Source organism: Patagioenas fasciata, chromosome 18, assembly GCF_037038585.1.
Source record: "Patagioenas fasciata isolate bPatFas1 chromosome 18, bPatFas1.hap1, whole genome shotgun sequence".
Lineage (NCBI taxonomy): Eukaryota > Metazoa > Chordata > Aves > Columbiformes > Columbidae > Patagioenas > Patagioenas fasciata.
The window spans coordinates 15,149,890-15,176,530 of NC_092537.1; the positions used below are offsets into that span (position 1 = coordinate 15,149,890).

At 58.2% G+C, this 26,641-nt stretch overlaps 1 protein-coding gene across 1 annotated transcript; it reads right to left on the reverse strand.

Annotated features, from left to right (window-relative positions):
* Positions 1-6,274: 6,274 nt before the first annotated feature.
* LOC139829342 (uncharacterized) lies at positions 6,275-10,975 on the reverse strand. The gene is made up of 6 exons (XM_071816383.1): positions 10,905-10,975; positions 10,660-10,748; positions 10,337-10,468; positions 9,835-9,956; positions 6,540-9,681; positions 6,275-6,307 (listed from the first exon to the last, which is right to left on the reverse strand). Exons 1-6 carry the CDS (start codon positions 10,966-10,968, stop codon positions 6,275-6,277), a joined length of 3,582 nt encoding a protein of 1,193 aa, XP_071672484.1. The 5' UTR covers positions 10,969-10,975.
* Between the last annotated feature and the right edge of the window lie 15,666 nt (positions 10,976-26,641).

Genomic DNA, 26,641 nt, shown 5'->3' on the forward strand with positions numbered 1-26,641 from the left:
AGTGTTCGGGGCACACCCAGAGCAGCCGCGCGGCGCCAGAGGCTGCTCTGCTGCAAGCTGCTGCTCTGATCTGACCGGCAGCCAAAACGCTTCGGTTTCTGGGACGGGGGGGGCGGCCTCTGAAGAGGCTCGGCTCGGCTCGTCTTCCGGACCGTCCGGCTTCTGCACGGGCCGCCGCTTGGGTCTACCCACCCCATCTCGCGCCCATGTGTAACCACATTGTGTAAAATTTCCGCCCAGGTTAATACATGTTCAGGAGGACTTCGGGGATTTTGCTTATTACGATCAATAGTCCCCTGAATTTTCTCCTTAAGGGACTGGACATATATTTTTAAGGCATCCGGTAATCCTTTAATAAGCAGCCGAAGGTGGACCGGATCCACCGGCGCCGCCATAGGGGGGGACTGCCGGCCCTTTTCATACATTGCTTGTATACAAGCCGCCTTTTGAACTCCCTCAGCAAGATCTGATAAGCCTTTTACAACAATTGCAACTGGCTCCCCACGTTCCCTGGGATCTATACCGCCAGCCCAGTAAGCTACACGAGATGTGATGGAGTGATTACCATCCGGACCATCACTTAAAAATACCCCTGGGCCCCAGAAGCCTGTGGCCTCGTCCTTACTCAATAATATCCTATCACCCCCGGTAAGTGAAACGCGCCAAAGATATTCAGTCTCTGTCTCGCCCGGCTTGCGTGAGAATCTAGTTTGTAAATCTCCTAGCTCCAGTCCTGAATATGGCGTGCTATGGGTAGCCGTGCGTGGATTTTTGCCTCGTCCATCCGTATGTGTTTCAGTTCTAATAAGAGGACGCACGGCCTTTGTTTCTACCCCCCCTTCATCAACACTGTTTTCAGAATCAGTATCTTTGTCGAGAAACGGGGGGGCCGAGGGGCACACCTGAACTGGGGAGACGCTAGAGGAAGTTCTCATATTAATTAACAAAAACTCAAGTTTTTGTTCCAAAAAAACAAGTTTCTGTTCTAACAAGCCAAATCTCTGTTCTAACAAATCCGACCGTATGCTTTGCCGAGAAAAGTCCTGTATCAGAGAGTCAAACTTTTCACTTTCCCGCGAAAGGTTTTCCTCCATTCGCTGCTTAATTTATACACAAATCCTGTGCTACCTTTAAGCAAACACCCAAACTGAAACACACCACGATCCACATTACGGCAAGACCCCAGGTTACTGCAGAGACATTAAACAACCCTCTAAATAATTCCTCCATATCTGATACCCTGCTCGCTGCGACAAAATTGTCACGGAGGCACCCCGAGGCTGATTTAAGGGACAACAGGGTCCAAAACAACTTTTATTAAACCAGTGAGAAACAGGGTTTTAACACTCCAAAAGTGACTTAAATATAGGTTCGGGTATCAGTTGAGGAAAATTATTAAGGGGTAACAACTAGTACAACAGGCGGTCCACAGAGTACATACACGTGGCTTCACCCAAAACTATGCCGGAACCACCCTCGAGTCCCAGAGGAGTACACACTTGCCTGAATCCGGTTTCTGGATTATTCTTAGAGAGATAAAGGTAAAGCGTACACTCGCGATTCCGCGAGTGTAAATTTATAATACACTCGCAATTGTGCGAGTGTTTTACTTACGCACGTGGCGGCAAGGCAAGCGGGGTCTCCATCCCGGGGAGGAGGGGTCTCAGCAGCAGAATCTTGCTCGTAGCTCCGAGAGACCGGCAACAACTGGCTCAGTCTCGACGAGAGTCCCGTTTTTATTGGCTGATCAGACCTGACTGTAGGCATTCTAGAAGCTTCTCTGCACCCCCACACCGTGTGTGGGGCGCCCCTGAAGCCTCCAAACACCCCCCCACACTGGTCACAGGCGCCCAGCGGCTCACTGGCGCCTCGGCACTCCCTTCTCCTAATGGCCCTAGCCAGGGTGCTCTGGGCCAAACAAAAGAAGCCGTCAGCCTCAAGCAGCAGAGACAGGGAGATGTGCCTACTCCCTCCATATTGAAGGAGGTGGGGGGAGAGAGGGGGGTTTGCATTCTGCCACAAGGACCCAGGAGTTCAGGTGGGGATTCAGTTCAGGAGGGACCCAGGAGTACCCCTATGGACCCAGTAGTTGGGGGGGGACCCAGGAGTGCCCCAAGGGACCCAGGAGTTGGGGAGAGAGGACCCAGGAGTTCAGGTGGGGATTCAGTTCAGGAGGGACCCAGGAGTTTGGGAAAGGGGACCCAGGAGTGCCCCTAAGGACTCAGTATTTGGGGAGGGACCCAGGAGTGCCCCAAGGGACCCAGGAATCCTGGAGAGGGGACCCAGGAGTACCCCTAAGGACCCAGTAGTTGGGAGGGGGACCCAGGAGTGCCCCAAGGGACCCAGGAGTTCAGGAGAGAGGACCCAGGAGTCTGGGAAAGGGACCCAGGAGTTCAGGCGGGGATTCAGGTCAGGAGGGAGCCAGGAGTGCCCCTAAGGACCCAGGAGTTGAGGGGGGACCCAGGAGTGCCCCAAAGGACCCAGGAGTTCGGGAAAGGGGACCCAGGAGTACCCTTAAGGACCCAGTAGTTGAGGGGGGACCCAGGAGTGCCCCAAGGGACCCACGAGTTCAGGAGAGAGGACCCAGGAGTTCAGGTGGGGATTCAGTTCAGGAGGGACCCAGGAGTTCGGGAAAGGGGACCCAGGAGTGCCCCTAAGGACCCAGTAGTTGGGGGGGGACCCAGGAGTGCCCCAAGGGACCCAGGAGTTCGGGAAAGGGACCCAGGAGTTCAGGAGAGAGGACCCAGGAGTTCAGGTGGGGATTCAGTTCAGGAGGGACCCAGGAGTACCCCTATGGACCCAGTAGTTGGGGGGGGACCCAGGAGTGCCCCAAGGGACCCAGGAGTTCAGGAGAGAGGACCCAGGAGTCTGGGAAAGGGACCCAGGAGTTCAGGCAGGGATTCAGGTCAGGAGGGACCCAGGAGTGCCCCTAAGGACCCAGGAGTTCAGGAAAGGGGACCCAGGAGTACCCCTAAGGACCCAGTAGTTGGGGGGGGACCCAGGAGTGCCCCAAGGGACCCAGGAGTTGGGGAGAGAGGACCCAGGAGTTCAGGTGGGGATTCAGTTCAGGAGGGACCCAGGAGTTTGGGAAAGGGGACCCAGGAGTGCCCCTAAGGACCCAGTATTTGGGGAGGGACCCAGTAGTGCCCCAAGGGACCCAGGAATCCTGGAGAGGGGACCCAGGAGTACCCCTAAGGACCCAGTAGTTGGGAGGGGGACCCAGGAGTGCCCCAAGGGACCCAGGAGTTCAGGAGAGAGGACCCAGGAGTCTGGGAAAGGGACCCAGGAGTTCAGGCGGGGATTCAGGTCAGGAGGGACCCAGGAGTGCCCCTAAGGACCCAGGAGTTCAGGAAAGGGGACCCAGGAGTGCCCCAAAGGACCCAGGAGTTCGGGAAAGGGGACCCAGGATTTCAGGTGGGGATTCAGTTCATGAGGGACCCAGGAGTTCGGGAAAGGGGACCCAGGAGTGCCCCTAAGGACCCAGTAGTTGGGGGGGGACCCAGGAGTTCGGGAAAGGGACCCAGGAGTTCAGGAGAGAGGACCCAGGAGTTCAGGTGGGGATTCAGTTCAGGAGGGACCCAGGAGTACCCCTATGGACCCAGTAGTTGGGGGGGGACCAAGGAGTGCCCCAAGGGACCCAGGCGTTCGAGAGAGAGGACCCAGGAGTCCTGGAGAGGGGACCCAGGAGTTCAGGTGGGGATTCAGGTCAGGAGGGACCCAGGAGTTCGGGAAAGGGGACCCAGGAGTGCCCCTAAGGACCCAGTAGTTGAGGGGGGACCCAGGAGTGCCCCAAGGGACCCAGGAGTTCGGGAAAGGGGACCCAGGAGTACCCCTAAGGACCCAGTAGTTGAGGGGGGACCCAGGAGTGCCCCAAGGGACCCACGAGTTTGGGAGAGAGGACCCAGGAGTTCAGGTGGGGATTCAGTTCAGGAGGGACCCAGGAGTTCGGGAAAGGGGACCCAGGAGTACCCCTATGGACCCAGTAGTTGGGGGGGGACCCAGGAGTGCCCCAAGGGACCCAGGAGTTCGGGAGAGAGGACCCAGGAGTCCTGGAGAGGGGACCCAGGCGTCTGGGAGAGGGACCCAGGAGTTCAGGAGGGGATTCAGGTCAGGAGGGACCCAGGAGTTCGGGAAAGGGGACCCAGGAGTGCCCCTAAGGACCCAGTAGTTGGGGTGGACCCAGGAGTGCCCCAAGGGACCCAGGAATTCGGGAAAGGGACCCAGGAGTTCAGGAGAGAGGACCCAGGAGTTCAGGTGGGGATTCAGTTCAGGAGGGACCCAGGAGTACCCCTATGGACCCAGTAGTTGGGGGGGGACCCAGGAGTGCCCCAAGGGACCCAGGAGTTCAGGAGAGAGGACCCAGGAGTCTGGGAAAGGGACCCAGGAGTTCAGGCGGGGATTCAGGTCAGGAGGGACCCAGGAGTGCCCCTAAGGACCCAGGAGTTCAGGAAAGGGGACCCAGGAGTACCCCTATGGACCCAGTAGTTGGGGGGGGACCCAGGAGTGCCCCAAGGGACCCAGGAGTTGGGGAGAGAGGACCCAGGAGTTCAGGTGGGGATTCAGTTCAGGAGGGACCCAGGAGTTTGGGAAAGGGGACCCAGGAGTGCCCCTAAGGACCCAGTATTTGGGGAGGGACCCAGTAGTGCCCCAAGGGACCCAGGAATCCTGGAGAGGGGACCCAGGAGTACCCCTAAGGACCCAGTAGTTGGGGGGGGACCCAGGAGTGCCCCAAGGGACCCAGGATTTTGGGAGAGAGGACCCAGGAGTCCTGGAGAGGGGACCCAGGCGTCTGGCAAAGGGGACCTTCCCTTCCCTTCCCTCCCCCTCCCCCTCCCCCTCTCCCTCCCCCTCCCCCTCCCCCTTCCCCTTCCCCTCCCCTCCTTCTCTTCTCTCCCCTTCCTCCTCTCCCCTTCCCTCAGAACCCCATTCTGGTTTGGGATGAAGGGACCTCTGGAGATCATCCAGTCCAACCCCCCTGCTCCCGCGGGGTCCCAGCGCAGATCACACAGGATCCCAGGGGTCTGAATGTCTCACAGAAGGAGACTCCACACCCGCTCTGGGCAGCCTGGGCCGCGCTCTGGCACCTCCCAGCAAGCAAGTTTCTCCTTACGTTCAGATGGAGCCTCCTGGGTTTCAGTCTGTGCCCGATGCCCCTCACCCCGGCGCTGGGCACCACTGAACAGAGTCTGCTCCATCCTGACACCCACCTGAGATATTGATCCCATTGATCACATCCCTCTCAGCTTCTCTTCTCCAGCTCAACAGCCCCATCTCTCTCAGTCTCTCCTGATCAGAATGATGCTCCAGACCCCTCAGCATCTCTGTGTCCCTCCACTGGACTCCCTCCAGTAACTCCTTGTCCTTCTTCAACTGGGGAGCCCAGAACTGGACCCAGAACTGCAGATGCAGCTTCCCCAGGGTGGAGCAGAGGGGGAGGATTCACCTCTCTCACCTGCTGCTCACACTCTTCTTAATAAATATCCCCCAGGTACCCTCGGCCTCGTGACCACAAGGACACATTGGTGACTTGTGGCCAACCTGATGTCACCCAGAACTCCCAAGTCCTTCTCGCAGAGCTGCTTTCCAGCGGGTCCACCCCCAAACCGTGCTGGTACTGGACCCCTGCTGCCCCAGGAGGGGCCGGTATCGCCCCGGTATCGCGATGGGTGGCACCAACGGCCCCGGTATCGCGATGGGTGGCACCGACGGCCCCGGTATCGCGATGGGTGGCACCGACAGCCCCGGTATCGCGATGGGTGGCACCGACGGCCCTGGTATCACAATAGGGAGCACTGATGGTCCTGGTATCGCGACAGGTGGCAACAACAGCGCTGGTATCGTCACAACAGCAGTGACGACGGCCCCAGTATCGTGATGGGCAGCAATGATGGTCCTGGTAGCGCGATGGGTGGCACCGACGGCCCCGGTATCGTGACAGCAATAAATCTCAAGACCTCCCAAAATAAATCCCCCTTCCGTCCCTCCTGGTGTGACAAGACCCTTAATTAACATTTCATTAATCAAACAACTCAACCCCCCTGTTGTCACAAATCGCTGCATTAACGAACTTCAACTCATTCCAGAACCCAGTTTATTAAGCAAAGCAGAAAGCGCGTTAAACAGAAAGAAAAACACCAAAACCCCTGTTTCTCGGCTCAGATCGGGGCGCTTTACGGCACCATTTTGCCACCATTTCCCTTTCCGGTTCTTCCCACCGCGAGCAGCCGCTGCCCGTTGATCTCACAGCGGCGTTTTTTCCCAATCTCACAGGATTTCAGCCCAGTTCCGGCCCCGTTTCATGCGCCCCCTGGTGCCGGAGATGACGATCGGGCGCCAGCTCTTCCCATCAGACCCGGTGCCGAGAAACCAAACCCCCCATGGTCGCTTCTTCAAACACACGCGCAGATTCACCCCTTTTCTCCCCAAAAATCCCCCTCTGGATGCGCCGTCCGGTGGGAAAGCCGACGGTGGTTTCGGCGCGGGGGTTTCCTGAGGGCGCAAACCTACCCCGGGCGCTGCTCCGGCGCCGCGATCCCCACTTCGGCTGGTTCCTCAATTTTAAGGCGCTTCGGGGGTGGCTCGGTCCCAGCTTGCGGCTCCAGCATCGCCATTTCGGATGGTTTGTCCTCAATTCTCCAGCGTTTTGGGGGCTGCTTGGTCCCAGCCTGCGGCTCCGGCACCAGCGCCACAATCGCCATTTCAACTGGTTTCTCCTCAATTTTAGGACGTTTCAGGGGTGGCTCGGTCCCGGCCTGCGGCTCCGGGATCACCATTTTGGCTGGTTCCTCTTCAATTCTCAAGCGCTTCAGGGGTGGCTTGGTCCCGGCCTGCGGCTCCGGCTCCGGCATTGCCATTTCAGCTGGTTTCTTCTCAATTTTGCAGCACTTTAGGGGCAGCTTGGTCTCAGCCTGCGGCTCTTGCGCCACAATCACCATTTTGGCTGGTTTATCCTCAATCTTCAAAGGGTTCGGGGGTGGCTTGGTCCCAGCTTGCGGCTCCGGTGCCGGCACCACAATCTCCATTTCGGCTGGTTCCTCCTCAATATTCAGGCACTTTGAGGGTGGCTCGGTCTCAGCCTGCGGCTCCAGCATCGCCATTTCGGCTGCTTTCTCCTCAGTTTGAAAGCATTTTTGGGGGGGCTCGGTCCCTGCCTGCAGCTCTGGCTCCGCAATCACCATTTGAGCTGTTTTTTCCTCAATTTGAAAGCCCTTTGGGGTCGGCTCAGTCCCGGCCTGTGGCTCCGGTGCCAGCGCCACAATCGCCATTTCAGCTGGTTGGTCTTCAATTTCCAAGTATTTTGGGGGTGGCTCGGTCCCGTCCTGTGGCTCTGTCACCACAATCTCCATTTTAGCTGGTTCCTCCTCTATTTTCAGGCACTTTGGTGGTGTCTCGGTCCCGGTCTGCAGCTCCGGCACCGCCATCACAATTTCAGCTGGTTCCTCCTCAATTTCCAAGTATTTTGGTGGTGGCTCAGTCCCGGCCTGCAGCTCTGGCTCCGGAATCGCCATTTCAGCTGGTTCCTCCTCAATCTTCAAGCATTTTGGGGGCATCTCAGTCTCATCCTGCGGCTCCGGCACCGGTGCCACAATCACCATTTCAGTTGGTTTCTCCTCCATTTTAAAGCGCTTTGGGGGCGGCTCGGTACCGGCCTCCGGCTCCGGCGCTGCAATCACTGTTTTGGTTGGTTCCTCATCAATTTTAAAGCCCTTCAGGGGCGGCTCAGTCCCAGCCTGCGGCTCTGGCGCCTCAATCACCGTTTCAGCTGGTTCCTCCTCCATTTTCAGGTATTTTGGTGGTGGTTCGGTCTCAGCCTGCAGCTCTGGCTCCGGCATCACCATTTCCGCTGGTTTCTCCTCAATTTTGAAGCGCTTTATGGGCAGCTCGGTCCCGACCTGCGGCTCCGGCTCCACAATCTCCATTTCGGCTGGTTTCTCTTCAATTTTCACACACTTTGGGGGCGGCTTCATCCTGGCCTGCGGCTCTGGCTCCACATTCACCACTTCGGCTGGTTTGTCCTCGATCTTCAAAGGCTTCAGGGGTGGCTCAATCCCGGTCTGCGGCTCCGGCGCCACAATCACAATTTCAGCTGGTTCCTCCTCAATTTTTAAGCGTTTCAGGGGTGGCTCCGTCCCGGCCTGCAGCTCCAGCTCCGGCATGGCCATTTCACCTGGTTTCTCCTGGATTTCAAAGCATTTTGGGGGTGGCTTGGTCCCCACCTGCAGCTCCGGTGCCACAATCACCATTTCAGCTGCTTTCTCCTCTATATTCAGGCACTTTGGGGGCAGCTCAGTCCCGGCTTGCGGATCCGGCTCCGGCGCCGCAATCTCCATTTTGGTTGGTTTCTCCTCAATTTGAAAGCCCTTTGGGGTCAGCTCAGTCCCGGCCTGTGGCTCTGGTGCTGGTGGCACAATCACCATTTCGCCTGCTTTCTCCTCAATTTCCAAGTATTTTGGGGGTGGCTCAGTCCCAGCCTGCGGCTCCGTCACCACAATCACCATTTCAGCTGCTTCCTCCTCTATTTTCAGGCACTTTGAGGGTGGCTCGGTCTCAGCCTGCAGCTCCGGCACCGGCATCACCATTTCAGCTGGTTTGTTCTCAATTTCCAAGTATTTTGGTGGTCGCTCAGTCCCAATCTGCAGCTCCGGTGCCAAAATCACCATTTCAGCTTCTTTCTCCTCTATTTCCAGGTATTCTGGTGGTGGCTCGGTCTCAGCCTCCGGCTCCGGTGCCGCAATCTCCATTTCAGGTGGTTTGTCCTCAATTTTCGCACACTTCAGGGGCTGCTCCGTCCCGGCCTGCAGCTCCGGCTCCGCAATCGCCTTTTCAGCTGCTTTCTCCTCCATTTCCAGGAAGTTTGGAGGCGGCTCGGTCCCGGCTTGCGGCTCCGACACCGGCACCGCCATTTCAGCTGGTTTGTCTTCATTTTCCAAGTATTTTGGGGGTGGCTCAGTCCCCATCTGCAGCTCCGGCACCAGTGCCAAAATCCCCGTTTTGGCTGGTCTGTCCTCAATTTTAATGCATTTTGGGGGCGGCTCAGTCCCCGCCTGCGGCTCCGTCACCACAATCTCCATTTCGGTTGGTTTTTCCACAATATTCAGGCACTTTGGGGGCGGCTCAGTCCCAGCCTGCGGCTCTGGTGCCACAATCCCCATTTCGGCTGGTTTGTTCTCAATTTCCAAGTATTGTGGGGGTGGCTCGGTCCCCATCTGCAGCTCCGGCACCGGTGCCAAAATCCCCATTTCAGCTGGTTTGTCCTCAATTTTCAGGCACTTCGGGGGTGGCTCAGTCTTGGCCTGTGGCTCCGGCACCGCAATCTCCATTTCGGTTGGTTTGTCCTCAGATTTCAGGTATTTTGGTGGTGGCTCAGTCCCGGCTTGCAGCTCTGGTCCCGCAATCACCATTTCGCCTGCTTCCTCCTCAATTTTGAAGCACTTTAGGGGCAGCTTGGTCTCAGCCTGCGGCTCCAGCGCCACAGTCGCCATTTCAGCTGGTTTCTCCTCAATTTTCACACATTTCAGGGGTGGCTTGGTCCCGGTCTGCGGCTCCGTCACCACAGTCACCATTTCAGCTGCTTTCTCCTCAATTTCCAAGCCCTTTGGGGTCAGCTCGGTCCCCGCCTGCAGCTCCCGCGCCCGGTGCCACCTCATGTGTGCGTTCTTGCCCCGCATCGTGGCAAACGCCCTGCAAACGGGGCGGAAAACCCAGGTTTTAGTGCTTTTTGGCTTCACCCTCTCTGGGTGCGTTTTGGCGCGGGTCCGGCGCCGTTTCTCGGCTCCGCGCCGGGTGGCTTTAACACCTTTTAACCTCGTTATCCCCAAATAAGCAACAACTCACCTGCCGCACTCAGTGCATGGAAAGGACTCCCCGGCGCCCTCATTTTGGGCCATTTGCTGCTTCATTTTGGCCCTTTCCTCGGGCGAGGGACGGGGCTTCTTCTTCGGGGGCTGGAAAGTGGCCTGGAAAGCAGAGATTCCCCTCATTCCCCCCTTTCACCAAAGGTCGAGAGCGCTGAGAATAAACCAGCTTGGAAACAAGACCCTATGGAACAGCCCATAGAGACAACTCAGCCAGGTGAGGCTAAAATAGCCAAAACCGGCTCTTTTTGTGACACAAACCACCGCTTTTTGGCAGGGAACGCACAGCAATTCCCTTCGGCGGCGAAGCCAAAACCACAGAATATCCCCCAAGCCATTCAAACCCCACCAGGATCGTTAATACCTGGAATCACTGCAATCAACCTGCAGCCAATCGAGCCCATTTCAGGCCCAAAAAGCCGCTTTTTTGGCCTCAAGGCGGTTTTCCCGTGGCGCAAATTCCGCGTAAACGCGTTTTCTACCTTCTCCTCGGCCTTTTCCTTGTTTCTCTTGGCTTTTTTGCCCGTCCCTTTTGCTCGGTAGGACTTGAGTTTGGTCGTTTTCTTCCAGATGTAGTAATATTCAACACACTGGGCCACAGTCTTAGTCTGGACCTAAGCGAGGGGATAGGGGCGGTTTAGGATGGAAACGCCGCGGTAAATCACATTTACGCCTCGTTTTGTCTCATTCCGGTGCCTTTTTTGCAGCGTTAAGCAGCAAAATGACATTTGGAGAACGGGAGTTCGATGCGTGACTCAAAAACGCAGCTTTTTGGGTTAAAACCCGATGATTTTGGGGGATTTACCTTCTTGTGGATGCGATAAAAGTCCTTCTTGTGGGTGGCAAAAGCACGGTGGAAAAGCTGCTGCTCCAATGGCGTCCACGTGTCCGAGCCTGCGGGGCAATGAGCAGGTTCGTTATGGGGAACGCAATTAGCAAATGGGGCGGGGGGGTCGTTATCGGCACCCCAAGATGTTTAAATCGGCGTGGAAAGGGTATCGTGGTGTCTGTTTGTGTCCTGGGGGGGAATGGGCCCCGTTCCTCGTTTACCTGCGTAATGATAATTGGCCAGAGGGTCCGATTCGGACTTGGGGGGCCCCCCCGAAAGCAGCATCTCCAGAGCCTTCTGCAAGAGGAAGAGGCTCGGGGTTCCCCTTCCATTCGGAGCAGGACGCCCCAAGATGTGATTTTGGGGGTTTTGGGGTGATATCAGGGGGTTTAGGGGAGATATCGGGGGGTTTGGGGGAGGTATCGGGGGGTTTTGGGGTGATATCAGGGGGCTTTGGGGTGATATCGGGGGGTTTTGGAGAGATATCGGGGGGTTTTGGAGAGATATCATGGGGATTTGGGGTGATATCGGGGAGGTTTTGGGGTGATATCGGGGGGTTTGGGGGAGATATCAGGGGGTTGTGGAGTGATATCGGGGGCATCGGGGTGATATTGGGGCTTTTGGGGGTGATATCAGGGGGTTTGGGGTGATACCGGGGGGTTCTAGGGTGATATCAAGGGGTTTTGGGGAGATATCGGGGTTTTGGCGTGATATCGGGGGGTTTTGGGCAGATACCGGGGGGTTTTGGGGTGACATCGAAGGTTTGTAGGGTGACATCGGGGGGTTTTGGGGTGATATCCGGGAGTTTGGGGTGATATCGGGGGCTTTTGGGGTGATATCAAGGGGTTTTGGGGAGATCTCAGGGGATTTTGGGGTGATATCAGGGGGTTTTGGGGTGATATTGGGGGGTACTGGGGTGATATCAGGAGGTTTTCGGGAGATATCAGGGGGTTTGGCGGTGATATCGGGGGCTTTTGGGGAGATATCAAGGGGTTCTGGGGGGATATCAGGGCGTTTGGGGTGATATCGGGGGCTTTGGGGTGATATCAGGGGGTTTTGGAGTGATATCGGGGGCATAGGGGTGATATTGGGGCTTTTGGGGTGATATCGGGGGGCTTGGGGGTGATATCGGGGGCTTTTGGGGTGATATTGGGGGCTTTGGGGAGATATCGGGAAGTTTGGGGAGATATTGGGGGGTTTGGGGAGATACTGGGGGGTTTTGGGGAGATATCAAGGGGTTTTGGGGAGATATCAAGTGGGTTTGGGGTGATATCAGGAGATTTTGAGGTGATATCGGGGGGTTTGGGGAAATATCAAGGGGTTTTGGAGTGATATCGGGGGCATGGGGGTGATATTGGGACTTTTGGGGGTGATATCGGAGGGTTCTGGGGTGATATCGAGGGGTTTTGGGGAGATATCAGGGGGTTTCGGGTGATATCGAGGGGTTCTGGGGTGATATCAAGGGGATTTGGGGAGATATCAGGGGCTTTTGGGGTGATATCGGGGTGTTTTGGGGAGATATCGGGGTTTTGGGGTGATATCAGGGGGTTTCGGGTGATATTGGGGCTTTTGGGGTGATGTCGGGGGTTTGGGGAGATATCAAGGGGTTTTGGGGAGATATCAAAGGGGTTTGGGGTGATATCGGGGGCTTTTGGGGTGATATCGGGGTGTTTGGGGAGATATCGGGGGGTTTTGGGGAGATATCGGGCGGTTTTGGAGTGATATCGGGGGCATGGGGGTGATATTGGGGCTTTTGGGGTGATATCGAGGGGTTCTGGGGTGATATCAAGGGGTGTTGGGGAGATATCAGGGGGTTTTGGGGAGATATCATGGGGATTGGGGTGATATCAGGGAGGTTTTGGGGTGATATCGGGGGTTTGGGGTGATATCGGGGGTTTTGGGGAGATATCGGGGGTTTGGGGAGATACCAGGGTGTTTTGGGGAAATATCAGCGGTTTTGGGGTGATATCGGGGGCATGGGGGTGATATTGGGGCTTTTGGGGAGATATCGGGGGGCTCTGGGGTCACATCAAGGGGTTTTGGGGAGATATCAGGAGGTTTTGGGGTGATATTGGGGGGTTTGAGGGAGATATCGGGGGTTTTGGGGAGATATCGGGCGTATGGGGGCGATATTGGGGGGCTTTGGGGGTGATATCGGGGGGTTTGGGGGTGATATCGGGGGGTTTGGGGGTGATATCAGGGGGTTTGGGGTGATATCGGGTGGTATGGGGTCACTCACCATCAGGTCGCCGCGCGCTGCGTGCAGGCAGTGCAGGGCCAGCTCCAGGTTGGGGACGGCGCCGGGGACGGCGCTGGAGCTCCCAGGGATGGCACTGGAGCTCCCAGGGATGGTGCTGGAGCTCCCGGGGATGGCGCTGGAGCTCCCGGGGATGGCGCTGGAGCTCCCGGGGATGGCGCTGGAGCTCCCGGGGACGGCACTGGAGCTCCCAGGGATGGCACTGGAGCTCCCGGGGATGGCGCTCGAGTTTCCAGGGATGGCACTGGAGCTCCCGGGGATGGCACTCGAGCTCCTGGGGATGGTGCTGGAGTTCCCCAGGATGGCACTGGAGCTCCCGAGGATGGCACTGGAGCTCCCAGGGACGGCACTGGAGCTCCCAGGGACGGCACTAGAGCTCCCGGGGATGGTGCTGGAGCTCCCGGGGACGGTGCTGGAGCTCCCGGGGATGGTGCTGGAGCTCGCCATGGACAGCAGGGTCAACACTGCAACCGACACGGGGTGGGGGAAACGGGGTGATGGGACATGGGGATGTTGGGGTTCAGGGGGGAAATGGGGTGATATGAGGTGGGGATGTTGAGGTTTGGGGGGGAAAGGGGGATGTGACATGGGGGTGTTGGGGGAAAGGGGGATGTGACATGGGAGTGTTGGGGTTTGGGGAAAGGGGGATGTGACATGGGGGTGTTGGGGTTTGGGGAAAGGGGGATGTGACATGGGGGTGTTGGGGTTTGGGGAAAGGGGGATGTGACATGGGGGTGTTGGGGTTTGGGGCTGGAAATATGGGATCCAACAAGGAAAAGCTGGGGTTTTTCAAGGAAAAGCGTGATACGACAATGGGTACGATTCAAGGAAAAGTTGGGGTTGGTCAAGAAAAGATGCGATATGATAAAGGAAATGTTGGGGTTTGTTAAGAAAAGGTGCAATAGGACAAGGAAAAGTTGGGTTTTGTTGAGAAAAGATGCGATAGGACAAGGAAAAGTTGGGTTTTGTTGAGAAAAGACACGATAGGACAATGGAAACGTCAGGGTTGGTCAAGAAAAGGTGCGATACAACAATGGGTACGATACGAGAAGGAAAAGTTGGGTTTATGTTGGGTTTTGGGGACAAAAGGCGCGATACGGGACAGAGGAAAACGAGCCAACCAGGTGGAGCGGAGAGCAAGAAAGACACGGAGAAACGTCACTATTTCTACCCAAAAGGCAGCGTTGGGAGCCCCAAGGGCAGCGACGACCCCCCCGGGGCCCAGGTGGGGTGGGCCAGGCACCCAATGCGTGCGATACCTGGGTCGGGCGCCTGCGGGTCGGTGTCCATGTCCCCCCAGGGCTTCCAGACCAGCTCCGCGCGCTCCTCGTCCTGCTGCGCCTGCGCTGGGTCGCGCAGGGCCGGCAGCTCCGCCTGGAAGCCGCTCCCCACGTTGATCTGCCTGGAGAGGGGACGGGAGGCGGTGACGGGGACCGCGGCGGCGCGGCGGGGGGGACGGGGGCGTTCTGAGCGCTCACGGCATCATCGTGCTCCGATCGGCACCGAAACCGCGCGGTTCGGCCGAAAACCACAGGGATTCGCTCCGAGACGCGGCAGAGTGGGAGAGACGCCCTGCGAGGGCTCGGAACAACAAAGCGTTGCCGGGGTTCCGCCGCGACATCAGCGCCGCCGGTGACATCAGCGCCTCGTGTTCCGTTCGGAATGGACGTCAATGGGTCCTGGTGGGCCAAACGAGGGGCAGGAAAAGCGCGACGCACCCGTTTTGCGCCCGTTTTTGGTGGTTTGGGGACTCACGGCCGGACGCTGATTTTGGGGGCGTCCTTCACCGGGCACAATCCCAAGTCGCCGTCCATTCTGCCTGCGGGATATTGAGAAATAGAGGGGAAAAGCAACGCTCAGGATCAAAATCATCGTGCCGAGACCGTTCCTCGGCGTCACAACCACAAATTGTCCCAATTCCCATCGTTTTGGTGAAATCGGTCGCTGATGGATCATCCCAATGGGGTTTTGCAGTCGATCGCAGCACTCGGGTGGTTTTTACACCCGATATCACAGCGAAACCCTGGGGGAGTTGTTTCCATCCCATATTCCACAAAATCACCCATTTTGGGGGTTTTTGGGGAGCACAAGCTCTGCGTTTGCCACCACAAACCAGCGAGGGGACGCCGAACCCAAACCGGGTTCACCGGGCGGTTTTACACCGGGATCGCTCGGCCCGGGTTGAGATAAACCCCCTGTAAACCACAACCATAAAGCGGGGTGTTCCCCCCAAAGCGCTACGTGGGGACATCCGCATCGCACCGAATTAACCCCGCGGGGCGGCCGAAAGCGCTTCAATCCCGGTGTCGGGATCACGAGGGGTTTCGGCCTCCGTCGCCTTTTTGCTGCGAGATCTTCCCATCCGGAGACGCATTTTCGGTGACCTGGGCAACATCGAACGAGAAAAGGGTTAAAGGTGGAAAACGCACAAAATCACACGGGCGTTTATCTGCTTTTCCTCCTTTTTTGGCTCAAAAGCAAGCGGCGAACCCCAAAATGAGGGGTCTGGGGACCCTCCGGTCCTGCTGATGCTTCCTCCCTTCCACCCAACTCGAGGCGATCGCCGGGTTCCGTATTTCGGATCAATAACCCAGCGGGAGCCTGGAGCCTCCCAGAGCCCGTCCCTGGGGTAGCGGCCGCCGAGCGCGTCCCCATAGCGTTATTTGGGTGTAATTTGGGGGGTTCTGGGGCACGTAGCACCCTTGGTTCAGCCAGGGACACACACACGGGTGCTCCGGGAAGCGACTCCGGCGCCGCCGGTTGCCGAATCATCGCACAACCATCCAAGTACTCCTCACCCACCTTGTTTCTTGTCACTGGAACCAACACCGGGATCACCAGGGGGGTGTTTTCGGACAGCGTCGGGGGTTCGGAGGTGCCGTTTCCATCTCCCAACGATGGTTTCGCGGTGTTTGCATCGCCCGCGTCGCGCACCTGAGCACAAACGGAACCGGGAGCGTCGGTGGCGCTGGAGGATATCAAAGCGCTTTGCAAACTGCTCTTCCCAATTATTTCTCCATTATATAACGAGGATAATAAAACCCGCTACGCTAAACACGACCCAAACCGGGCGGGAGCGCGCAACGCGAATCTTTACACCGCAGCGATTCCCTATTTCTCATTTTCTCACCCCGTCGTCTCCACTCAATCGGCAGCGACTTTCACAAATCATCCAGTTACGCACAATTTGGTAACGACCCCCGCAAAGGGCTTCGACGGCACCGCCGTCCCCCTCGCCGCCTTCGCTCAGATCCCCGCTCAATGAGCAGCACCCACGGGTGCCCGTTACCTGCCCCCTCTCGGCGTCCACCGACCACCCGTGGTTCCGGCACATGGAGACGCCGCCATCCTCAACCGGAGCAGCCGCCAAGTGGCTAAAGTGACAAAAATCAGGATAAATAGGTAAAAAAATCAACATGATAAAGCTGCGGCGCTTTTAGAACAGATGGCGTAGTCGGCACTGAAGCTCCAGGCAGGTGGAGCTTGCCCGGTGGAATCAATCGGCGTTCGGTCTCAAAGGTTTCAACCCAAAAGGGTTAAATAGCAAGGATTAATAAATACTGACCCTCATTAATAATTACTGATTGCCATTAATAAATAGTGACCGTCACTAATAAATACTGATCGTTATTAATAAATACTGACCATCATTAATAAATACTGATCATCATTAATAAATACTCACAATCATTAATCGATACTGATTGTCATTAATAAATACTGACTGTTATTAATAAATACTGATCATCATTAATAAATACTCGCCATCATTAATCAATACTGATCATCATTAATAGTGACGGTCATTAATAAATACTGATCGTCATTAATAAATACTAACCATTATTAATAAATGCCGATCACCATTAACAAATACTGATCATCATTAATAAATAATAATCATCCTTAATAAATACCATCATTAATCAATACTGATTGTCATTAAGAAATACTGACCGCCATTAATAAATACTGGCCGTTATTAATAAATACTGGTGGTTATTAATAAATACTAATTGTCATTAATAAATACTAACCATCATTAATAAATACTGGTTGTTATTAATAAATACTGATCACTATTAATAAATTATGACCATCATTAGTAAATACTGATCATTAGTAACCAGGCTCAGGTTGGGCTCCAGGTTGGGCTCAAGGCTCAGATTGGGCTCCAGGCTCAGGTTGGGCTCCAGGTCAGGCTCAAGGCTCAGGATGGGCTCCAGGTTCAGGTTGGGCTCCAGGTTGGGCTCCAGGCTCAGGTCGGGCTCCAGGCTCAGGTTGGGCTCCAGGTCGGGCTCCAGGCTCAGGTTGGGCTCCAGGTCGGGCTCCAGCGCTTCCCCGCAGAGCAGCCCGGGGCTCTGGGCAAAGCCACGCAGCTCGTCGCCCAAGGGAAACAGGTCCATGGTCACCGGGCTCCAAACACCCCGGAGCAAAAACCAGAGCGGCCCCAGGACACCCGGGCTCCCAAAGAGCCTGGAAAAGGGACACAAAGAGTTAAATTGGGGGGAGTGAAGTGGCTGCTGATGCTGAGAAACCCCCGGGGGTTCGGGGCTGGGGGGAAAGGGGGGATCTGTATGAAAACTGCTCTGGGGAAAAGGGGGGAAGGGGTTGGGCTGCACGGGAATGGGAGGAGGGACGGGAAAACGGGAGAGGGAAACGGGGAAGAGGGAAAAGGGGGGAAAGGGGGAAAAAGGGGGGAAAGAGGGAAAAGGGGGAAAAAGGGAAAAGGGGGGAAAAGGGGGGAAAGAGGGAAAAGGGGGAAAAAGCAAGGAAAGAGGGAAAAGGGGGAAAAAGGGGGGAAAGAGGGAAAAAGGGGGGAAAGAGGGAAAAAGAGGGAAAAAGCGAGGAAAGAGGGAAAAGAGGGAAAAAGGGGGGAAAGAGGGAAAAATAGGGAAAAAGCGAGGAAAGAGGGAAAGGGGGGGAAAAGGGAAGAAACAGGGATAAAGGGGGAAAAGAGGGATAAGATGGAAAGAGGGGGGAAGAGGGAAAGGGGGGAAAGAAGGGAAAAGAGGGAAGAGGGAAAAGGGGAGAAAAGGGGGGAAAGAGGAAAAAGGGGGAAAAGGGGGGAAAAGGGAAAAAGGGGGAAGAGGGAAAAGAGGGGGAAGAGGGGGGGAAGAGGAAAAAGAGGGAAAAAGGGGGCAAAGAGGGATAAAGGGGAAAGAGGGAAAAGAGGGAAAAAGGGGGGAAGAGGGAAAAGGGCGGAAAGAGGGAAAAGAGGGATAAAGGGGGAAAGAGGGAAAAGGGAGAAAAGAGGGGGAAGAGGGAAAAAGGGGGGAAAGGGGGAAAAAGGGGGGAAACAGGGATAAAGGGGGAAAGAGCGAAAAGAGGAAAAAACGGTGGAAAGAGGGAAAAGAGGGAAAAAGGGGGGGAAGGGAAAAAGGGGGGAAAGAGGGATAAAGGGGGAAAGAGGGAAAAGAGGGAAAAGGGGGAGGAAAGAGAGAAAAAGTCTGTGGGGGGATTGATGGCGGATCTGCCCCAGCCCCGGGGTCTCTCCTGGAGGGGAGGGACGGGCGGGCTCCAGCGGGGGTGCTGAGGAGATGAGGGGACACGAGGGGACCCGAGGGACACGAGGGGACGATGAGGGGACACGAGGGGACACGATGGGACATGAAGGGACACGAGGGACACGACGGGACGCGATCTCCTCACCCGGTGTTTCCCGCCCCGGCGCTTCCCGCCCGCCGGCGCCGCGGCCACGCCCCCTCGCCGCCGGCCACGCCCCCTCGCCGGCGTCACGTGCCGGGAGTGTGTGGCGGGAAAAGGCGGGAGGGAGGAGAGGGAGGCGCCACCGTTTTGGTGGAGGTTGTGAGGGGAACTGGGGGTCGGCGTGAGGGGCATTGGGGGTCGGTGTGGGGAGGAATTGAGGATCGGTGGGGGGGGCTTGGGGGGTCGGTGTGAGGGGGAATTGGGGGTCGGTGTGGGGGAAGTTGGGGGTTGGTCTGGGGAGGATTTGAGGGGTCAGTGTGGGGAGGATTTGGGGGTCGATGTGAGGGGCATTAGGGGTTGGTGTGGGGGGCAGGAACTGGGGGTCAGTGTGTGGGGGGGCATTGGGGGTCGGTGCGAGGGGGAATTAGGGTCCAGTGGGGGGGCACTGGGGGTCGGTGTTTGAGGGGGGAATTGGGGCATCGGTGTGGGGGTGTCAGTGCAGGGGGGGCCTTGGGGGTCGGTGTGAGGGGGCATTGGGGGTCAGTCTGGGGAGGAATTGGGGGTCGGTGTGGGGGGGGGCATTGGGGATCAGTGTGGGGGGAATTGGGGGTCGGTGTGGGGGGGAATTGGGGTCTGGTGTGGGGGGGGGGACATTGGGGGTCGGTGTGAGGGGGAATTGGGGGTCGGTGTGGGGGGGAAGTTGGGGGTTGGTCTGGGGAGGATTTGAGGGGTCAGTCTGGGGAGGATTTGGGGGTCGATGTGAGGGGCATTAGGGGTTGGTGTGGGGGGCGTTGGGGGTCAGTGCGAGGGGGAATTAGGGTCCGGGGGGGGATTGGGGGTCGGTGTTTGAGGGGGGAACTGGGGGGTTGGTGTGCGGGGGCGGCCTTGGGGGTCGGTGTGAGGGGGCATTGGGGGTCAGTCTGGGGAGGAATTGGGGGTCGGGGGGGCATTTGGGGGTCGGTGGGGGGGAGCTGGGGGTCGGGGTTTGGGGGGAGCTGGGGGTCGGGTGGGGGGTGGATTGAGGGTCGGTGTGAAGGGAATGGGGGGCCATGAGGGGAACGGAGGCGCAGAAACAACTTTACAGCCTCCGGAGCCATGAACCTCCACACCCCGCAGGGTTCCAGAGCAGCTGCGTTCGTTTCGCCGTCGGGCGCAAGGGGAGCGATGGTTCCACCCCTCGTGCGCCGCTCCGAGCGGCAGGAGCTGCGTTTAAATACAGCGAGGTGCTCGTGTCCCAACGACCCCGGAGCGCCCGCACACATCCAGAACCTTTCCCGCTCATCACTGCCGTAGTCTCCGCCTGGACGCCCCCTGTTCGCCTGCGCGGCGCCACCTGGTGCTCTGGAGGAGGGGTCTTTGGATGAAGGCTCCTTCAGCTTCCTCAGGTTTGGCTCCTTGTGTTGAATGGACTGGGACCCAAGCTCCAGGTCGGTTGAACCCAGCCTGGCACCCCCTTTTTGCTGTAAATCTCGGTTCTCTCGTCCCCTCGAGTTCACAGCTGGTGCCGTAAAACTCCTGATCCTGGCACTGCTGGGTTCTGGTTTCCTTACCATGAGTTCACCTAAAGCTCTGAACTAAGGGCTCGTGTGGCTCAGCCCTAAAGTGTTGGCTCGTTAGTGGGCACCCAATTATGTTTTGTTAACCCTTAAAATGTTCGTGCCCTCTATCAGACCCAGGAGTTCGGGCGGGGATTCAGTTCAGGAGGGACCCGGGAGTAACCCTAAGGACCCAATAGTTGGGGGGTGTCAAGGGTTAAGATCGTGAAACTGTAGGGACCCCTAATGTCCCCAGGGGCCATTGTGACATCCTGGGGACCCTGCATTGTCCCCAGGGTGTTGTGACACCATGGGGACCCACTTTGTCCCCAGGGCCCATTGTGACATCTCAGGATCCCCCATTGTCCCCAAGGCCCATTGTGACATTCTGGGGACCCCAAATGTCCCCAGGGCCCATTGTGACATTCTGGGGACCCCCTTTGTCCCCAGGGCCCATTGTGACATCCCAGAACCCCAATTTGTCCTCAGGGCCCATTGTGTCATCCTGGGGACCCCCTTGTCCCCAGGGCCCATCGTGGCACCGAGGGGACCCCCCCCCCCTAGTACCCAGGGCCCATTGTGGCACCATGGACACCCCCTTTGTCCCCAGGGCCCATTGTGACATCCCAGGACCCCACCTTGTCCCCAGGGTCCCTTCTGACAGGGTGGGGACCCCCCTTTCTCCCCAGGGCTCATTGTGACGTCCCAGGACCCCTCGTTGTCCCCAGTGCCCATTGTGACATCCTGGGGACCCCCCTTGTCCCCAGGGCCCATTGTGAAATCCGGGGAACCCCCTGGTCTCCAGGGCCCATAGTGGTACCGTGGGGACTCGTCCTGTCACTTGGGTCCATTGTGACACCATGGGGACCCCGCCTTTGTCCCCAGTACCCATTGTGACATCCTGGGGACCCCTTTGTCCCCGGGGCCCATTGTGACATCCTGGGGACCCCCCTATTGTCCCCAAGGCCCATTGTGACACCGTGGGGACCCCACTTCTTTCCAGGACCCATTGTGGCATTCTGGGGACTTCCTTTGTCCCCAGGGCCCATTGTGACATCCTGGAGACCCCCTTTATCCCCAGAGCTCGTTGTCGCACCATGGGGACCCCCTTTGTCACTGGGGCCCATTGTGACATCCCAGGACCCCCCATTGTCCCCAGGGCCCATTGTGACACCATGGGGACCCCGCCTTTTCCCCAGGGCCCATTGTGACGTCTCAGGACCCCCTTTGTCCCCAGGGCCCACTGTGGCACCATGGGGACCCCCTTTGTCCTCTGGGCCCATTGTGACATTCCAGGACCCCACATTGTCCCCAGGGCCCATTGTGACAATTAAGGGACCCCCCTTGTCCCCAGGGCCCATTGTGACAATTAAGGGACCCCCTTTGTCCCCAGGGCCCATTTTGACATCCCAGGACCCCACTTTGTCCCCAGTGCTCATTGTGAAATTCTGGGGACCCCCCTTGTCCTCAGGGCTCATTGTGACAGCCGAGGACCTTACTTTGTCCCCAGGGCCCATTGTGACATCCCAGGACCCCCCACTGTCTCCAGTGCCCATTGTGACATCATGGGGACCACCCTTTTTCCCCAGGGCTCATTGTGACGTCCCAGGACCCCTCGTTGTCCCCAGGCCCCATCGTGACATCCTGGGGACCCCCCTTGTCTCCAGGGCCCATAGTGGCACTGTGGGGACTCATCACTTGGGCCCATTGTGACATCCTGGAGACCCCCCTTTATCCCCAGGGCCCATTGTGACACCGTGGAGACCCCATTTGTCACTGGGGCCCATTGTGACATCCCAGGACCCCCCATTGTCCCCAGGGCCCACTGAGACATCCCGGCGACCACCCTTTGTCCCCAGGGCCCATTATGCACATTCAGGGGACACCCCTTTGTCCCCAAGGCCCATTGTGACATCCTGGGGAGACCCCATTGTCCCCAAGGCCCATTGTGGCACCATGGGGACCCCCTTTGTCCCCAGTGCCCATTGTGACATCTTAGGACCCCACTTTGTCCCCAGGGCCCATTGTGACATCCTGGGGACCACCTGTGTCCCCAGGGCCCATTGTGACATCCCAGGAGCCACCGTTGTCCCCAGGGCCCATTGTGACATCCTGGGGACCCCCTTGTCCCCAGTGTCCATTGTGGCATCCTGGGACCCCCGTTGTCCCCAGGGCCCATTTTGGCACCATGTGGACCCCCTTTTTCCCGAGGGCCCATTATAACGTCCCAGGACCCCCCATTGTCCCCTGGGCCCATTGTGACACTGTGGGGATCTCCTTTGTCCCCAGGGACCATTGTGACACTGTGGGGACCCCCTTTGTCCCCAGGGCCCATTGTGACATCCTGGGGAATCCCTTTGTCTCCAGGGCCTATTGTGACGTCCCAGGACCCTGCTTTGTCCCCGGGGCCCATTGTGACATCCTGGGGAACCGCTTTGTCCCCAGGACCCATTGTGACGTCCCAGGACCCCCCCTTTTCCCCAGGGCTCATTGTGATGTCCCAGGATCCCCATTGTCCCCAGAGCCCATTGTGATGTCCTGGGAACCCCCTTTGACCCCAGGGTCCATTGTGACACCATGGGGACCCCCTCTTGTCCCCAGGGCCCATCGTGGCACCGTGGGGACCCCCTTGTCACTGGGGACCCATTGTGACACTATGGGGACCCCCCTTTGTGCCCAGGGCCCATTGTAACATCCTGGGGACCCCCTTGCCTCCAGGGCCCCTTGTGACATCAAAGGATCACCCTTTGTCCCCAGGACCCATTGTGACATCCCAGGACCCCACTTACTCCCCAGGGCCCATTGTGGCACCATGAGGACCCCCTTTGTCACTGGTGCCCATTGTGACATCCCAGGACCCCCCATTGTCTGCAGAGCCCATTGTGACACTATAGGGACCCCCCTTGTCACTGAGGACCCATTGTGACACCATGGGCACCTCCCCTTGTCGTCAGAGCCCATCGTGACATCCCAAAACCCCCAATTGTCTCCAGGGCCCATTGTGACATCCTGGGGACCTCCCTTTCTCCCCAGGGCCCATTGTGACGTTCCAGGAACCCCCATTGTCCTCAGGGCCCATTGTGACATTCAGGGGACCCCCTTTGTCTTCAGGGCCCATTGTGACACCATGGAGACCCCATTTGTCACTCGGGCCCATTGTGACATCCTAGGACCCCCCATTGTCCCCAAGGCCCATTGTGACATCCTGGGGACCCCCCTTTGTCCTCAGGGCCCATTGTGACATTCAGGGCACCCCTCTTTGTCCCCAGGGCCCATTCTGATACCATGGGGACCACTTTGTCCCCAGGGCCCACTGTGACATCCTGGGGACGCCCTTTGTCCCCAGGGCCCATTTTGACACCATATGCACCCCCCTTTGTGCCCAGGGCCGATTGTGACATCCTGGGGACCCTCTTTGTCCCCAGGGCCCATTGTGACATCCTGGGGACACCCCATTGTCTCCAGGGCCCATTGTGAACATCCTGGGGACCCCCTTGTCCCCAGGGCCCATCGTGGCACCGTGGGGACCCCCCGTTGTCCCCAGGGCCTATAGTGACACCGTGGGTACCCCCTTTGTCCCCAGTGCCCATTGTGACATCCTGGGGACCCCCTTGTCCCCAGGGCCCATCGTGGCACCGTGGGGACCCCCCGTTGTCCCCAGGGCCTATAGTGACACCGTGGGTACCCCCTTTGTCCCCAGTGCCCATTGTGACATCCTGGGGACCCCCCTTGTCCCCAGGGCTTATTGTGACATCCTGGGGACCGCCTTTGTCCCCAGGGCCCATTGTGACATCCCAGGACCCCAAGTTGTCCCCAGGGACCATTGTGACACCGTGGGGACCCCCTTTGTCCTCAGGGCCCGTTGTGAACATCCTGGGGACCCCCTTCTCCACACGACCCATCGTGGCACCGTGGGGACCCCCCGTTGTCCCCAGGGCCTATAGTGACACCGTGGGTACCCCCTTTATCCCATGAGCCCATTGTGACATCCTGGGGACCCCCTTTGTCCCCAGTGCTCATTGTGAAATCCTGGGGACCCACTTTGTCCCCAGGGCCCATTGTGGCACCATGGGGAGCGCCTTTGTCACTGGGGACCATTGTGACATTCCAGGATTTTACTTTGTCCCCGGGGCCCATTGTGACATCCTGGGGATCCCCCTTTGTCGCCAGGGCCCACTGTGACACCGTGGGCACCGTCTTTGTCCCATGGGCCCATTGTGACCTTCAAGGGACCCCCCATTGTCCCCAGGGCTCATTGTGACATCCTGGGTACCCGCTTTGTCCCCAAGACCCATTGTGACATCCTAGTACCCCCCGCAGTCCCCAGGGCCCATTGTGACATCCTGGGGATCCCTTTGGCCCCAGGGCCCATTGTGACAGGGCGGGGATCCCCCTTGTCCCCAGGGCCCATTGTGAAACCGTGGGGACCCTCTTGTCCCCAGGGCCCATTGTGACAGGGCGGGGATCCCCCTTGTCCCCAGGGCCCATTGTGAAACCGTGGGGACCCTCTTGTCCCCAGGGCCCATTGTGGCACCGTGGAGACCCCCGCTTTGTCTCCAGTGCCCATTGTGACATCCTGGGGACCCCCTTTGTCCCCAGTGCTCATTGTGACAGGGTGGGACCCCCCTTGTACCCAGGGCCCGTTGTGACATCCTGGGGACCCCCTTTGTCCCCAGGGCCTATTGTGACATCCTGGGGAGTCCCCTTTATCCCCAGGGCCCATTGTGACATCCTGGGGACCCCCTTTGTCCCTAGGGTTCATTGTGACATCCCAGGACCCCCATTGTCCCCAGGGCCCATTGTGAACAACCTGGGGACCCCCCTTTTTCCTCGGGCCCATTGTGGCGTCCCAGGATGCTTCGTTGTCCCCTGGGCCCATTGTGACATCCCGGGGACCCCTTTTGTCCCCAGGGTCCATTGTGACATCCTGGGGCCTCCCTTTGTCCCCAGGGCCCATTGTGACATCGCAGGAGCCCCCATTGTCCCAAGGGCACATTGTTACATCCTGGGGACCCCCTTGTCCCCAGGGCCCATCGTGGCACCGTGGGGACCCCCCCTTTGTCTCCAGTGCCCATTGTGACATCCTTGGGACCCCCCTTGTCCCCAGGACCCGTTGTGACATCTTGGGGACCCCTATGTCACCAGAGCCCATTGTGATATCCTGGGGAGCCCCCTTTGTCCCCAGGGCCCATTGTGCACATCCTGTGGACCCCTCTTTGTCCCCAGGGCCCATTGTGATATCCTGGGGAGCCCTCTTTTTCCCCAGGGCCTATTGTGACATCCTGGGGACCCCCTTTGTCCCCCGGGCCCATTGTGACATCCTGAAGACCCCCTTTGTCCCCAGGGCCTATTGTGACATGCCAGGACCCCCCCTTTTCTCCAGGGCCCATTGTGACGTCCCAGGACCCCCTATTGTCCCCAGAGCCCATTGTGACATCCCAGGACCCCCCATTGTCCCCAGGCCCCATTATACACATCCTGGGGTCCACCTTTATCCCCAGGGCCATTGTGACACCATGGGGACCCCCTTTGTCCCCAGGGCCCATTGTGACGTCCCAGGATGCCCCATTGTCCCCTGGGCCCATTGTGAAATCATGGGGACCCCCTTTGTCCCCAGGGCCTATTGTGACATCCCAGGACCCCCCATTATCCCCAGGGCCCATTGTGACACCGTGGAGACCCTCCTTGTCCTCAGGGCCCATTATGACATTCAGGGGACTCTTCTTTGTCCCCAGGGACTATTGTGACATCCTGGGGACCCCCCTTTACTCCAGGGCCCATTGTGACACCGTGGAGACCCCATTTGTCACTGGGGCCCATTGTGACATCTCAGGACACCCCATTGTCCCCAGGGCCCACTGAGACATCCCGGCGACCACCCTTTGTCCCCAGGGCCCATTATGCACATTCAGGGGACACCCCTTTGTCCCCAAGGCCCATTGTGACATCCTGGGGAGACCCCATTGTCCCCAAGGCCCATTGTGGCACCATGGGGACCCCCTTTGTCCCCAGTGCCCATTGTGACATCTTAGGACCCCACTTTGTCCCCAGGGCCCATTGTGACATCCTGGGGACCACCTGTGTCCCCAGGGCCCATTGTGACATCCCAGGAGCCACCGTTGTCCCCAGGGCCCATTGTGACATCCTGGGGACCCCCTTGTCCCCAGTGTCCATTGTGGCATCCTGGGACCCCCGTTGTCCCCAGGGCCCATTGTGACGTTCCAGGAACCCCCATTGTCCTCAGGGCCCATTGTGACATTCAGGGGACCCCCTTTGTCTTCAGGGCCCATTGTGACACCATGGAGACCCCATTTGTCACTCGGGCCCATTGTGACATCCTAGGACCCCCCATTGTCCCCAAGGCCCATTGTGACATCCTGGGGACCCCCCTTTGTCCTCAGGGCCCATTGTGACATTCAGGGCACCCCTCTTTGTCCCCAGGGCCCATTCTGATACCATGGGGACCACTTTGTCCCCAGGGCCCACTGTGACATCCTGGGGACGCCCTTTGTCCCCA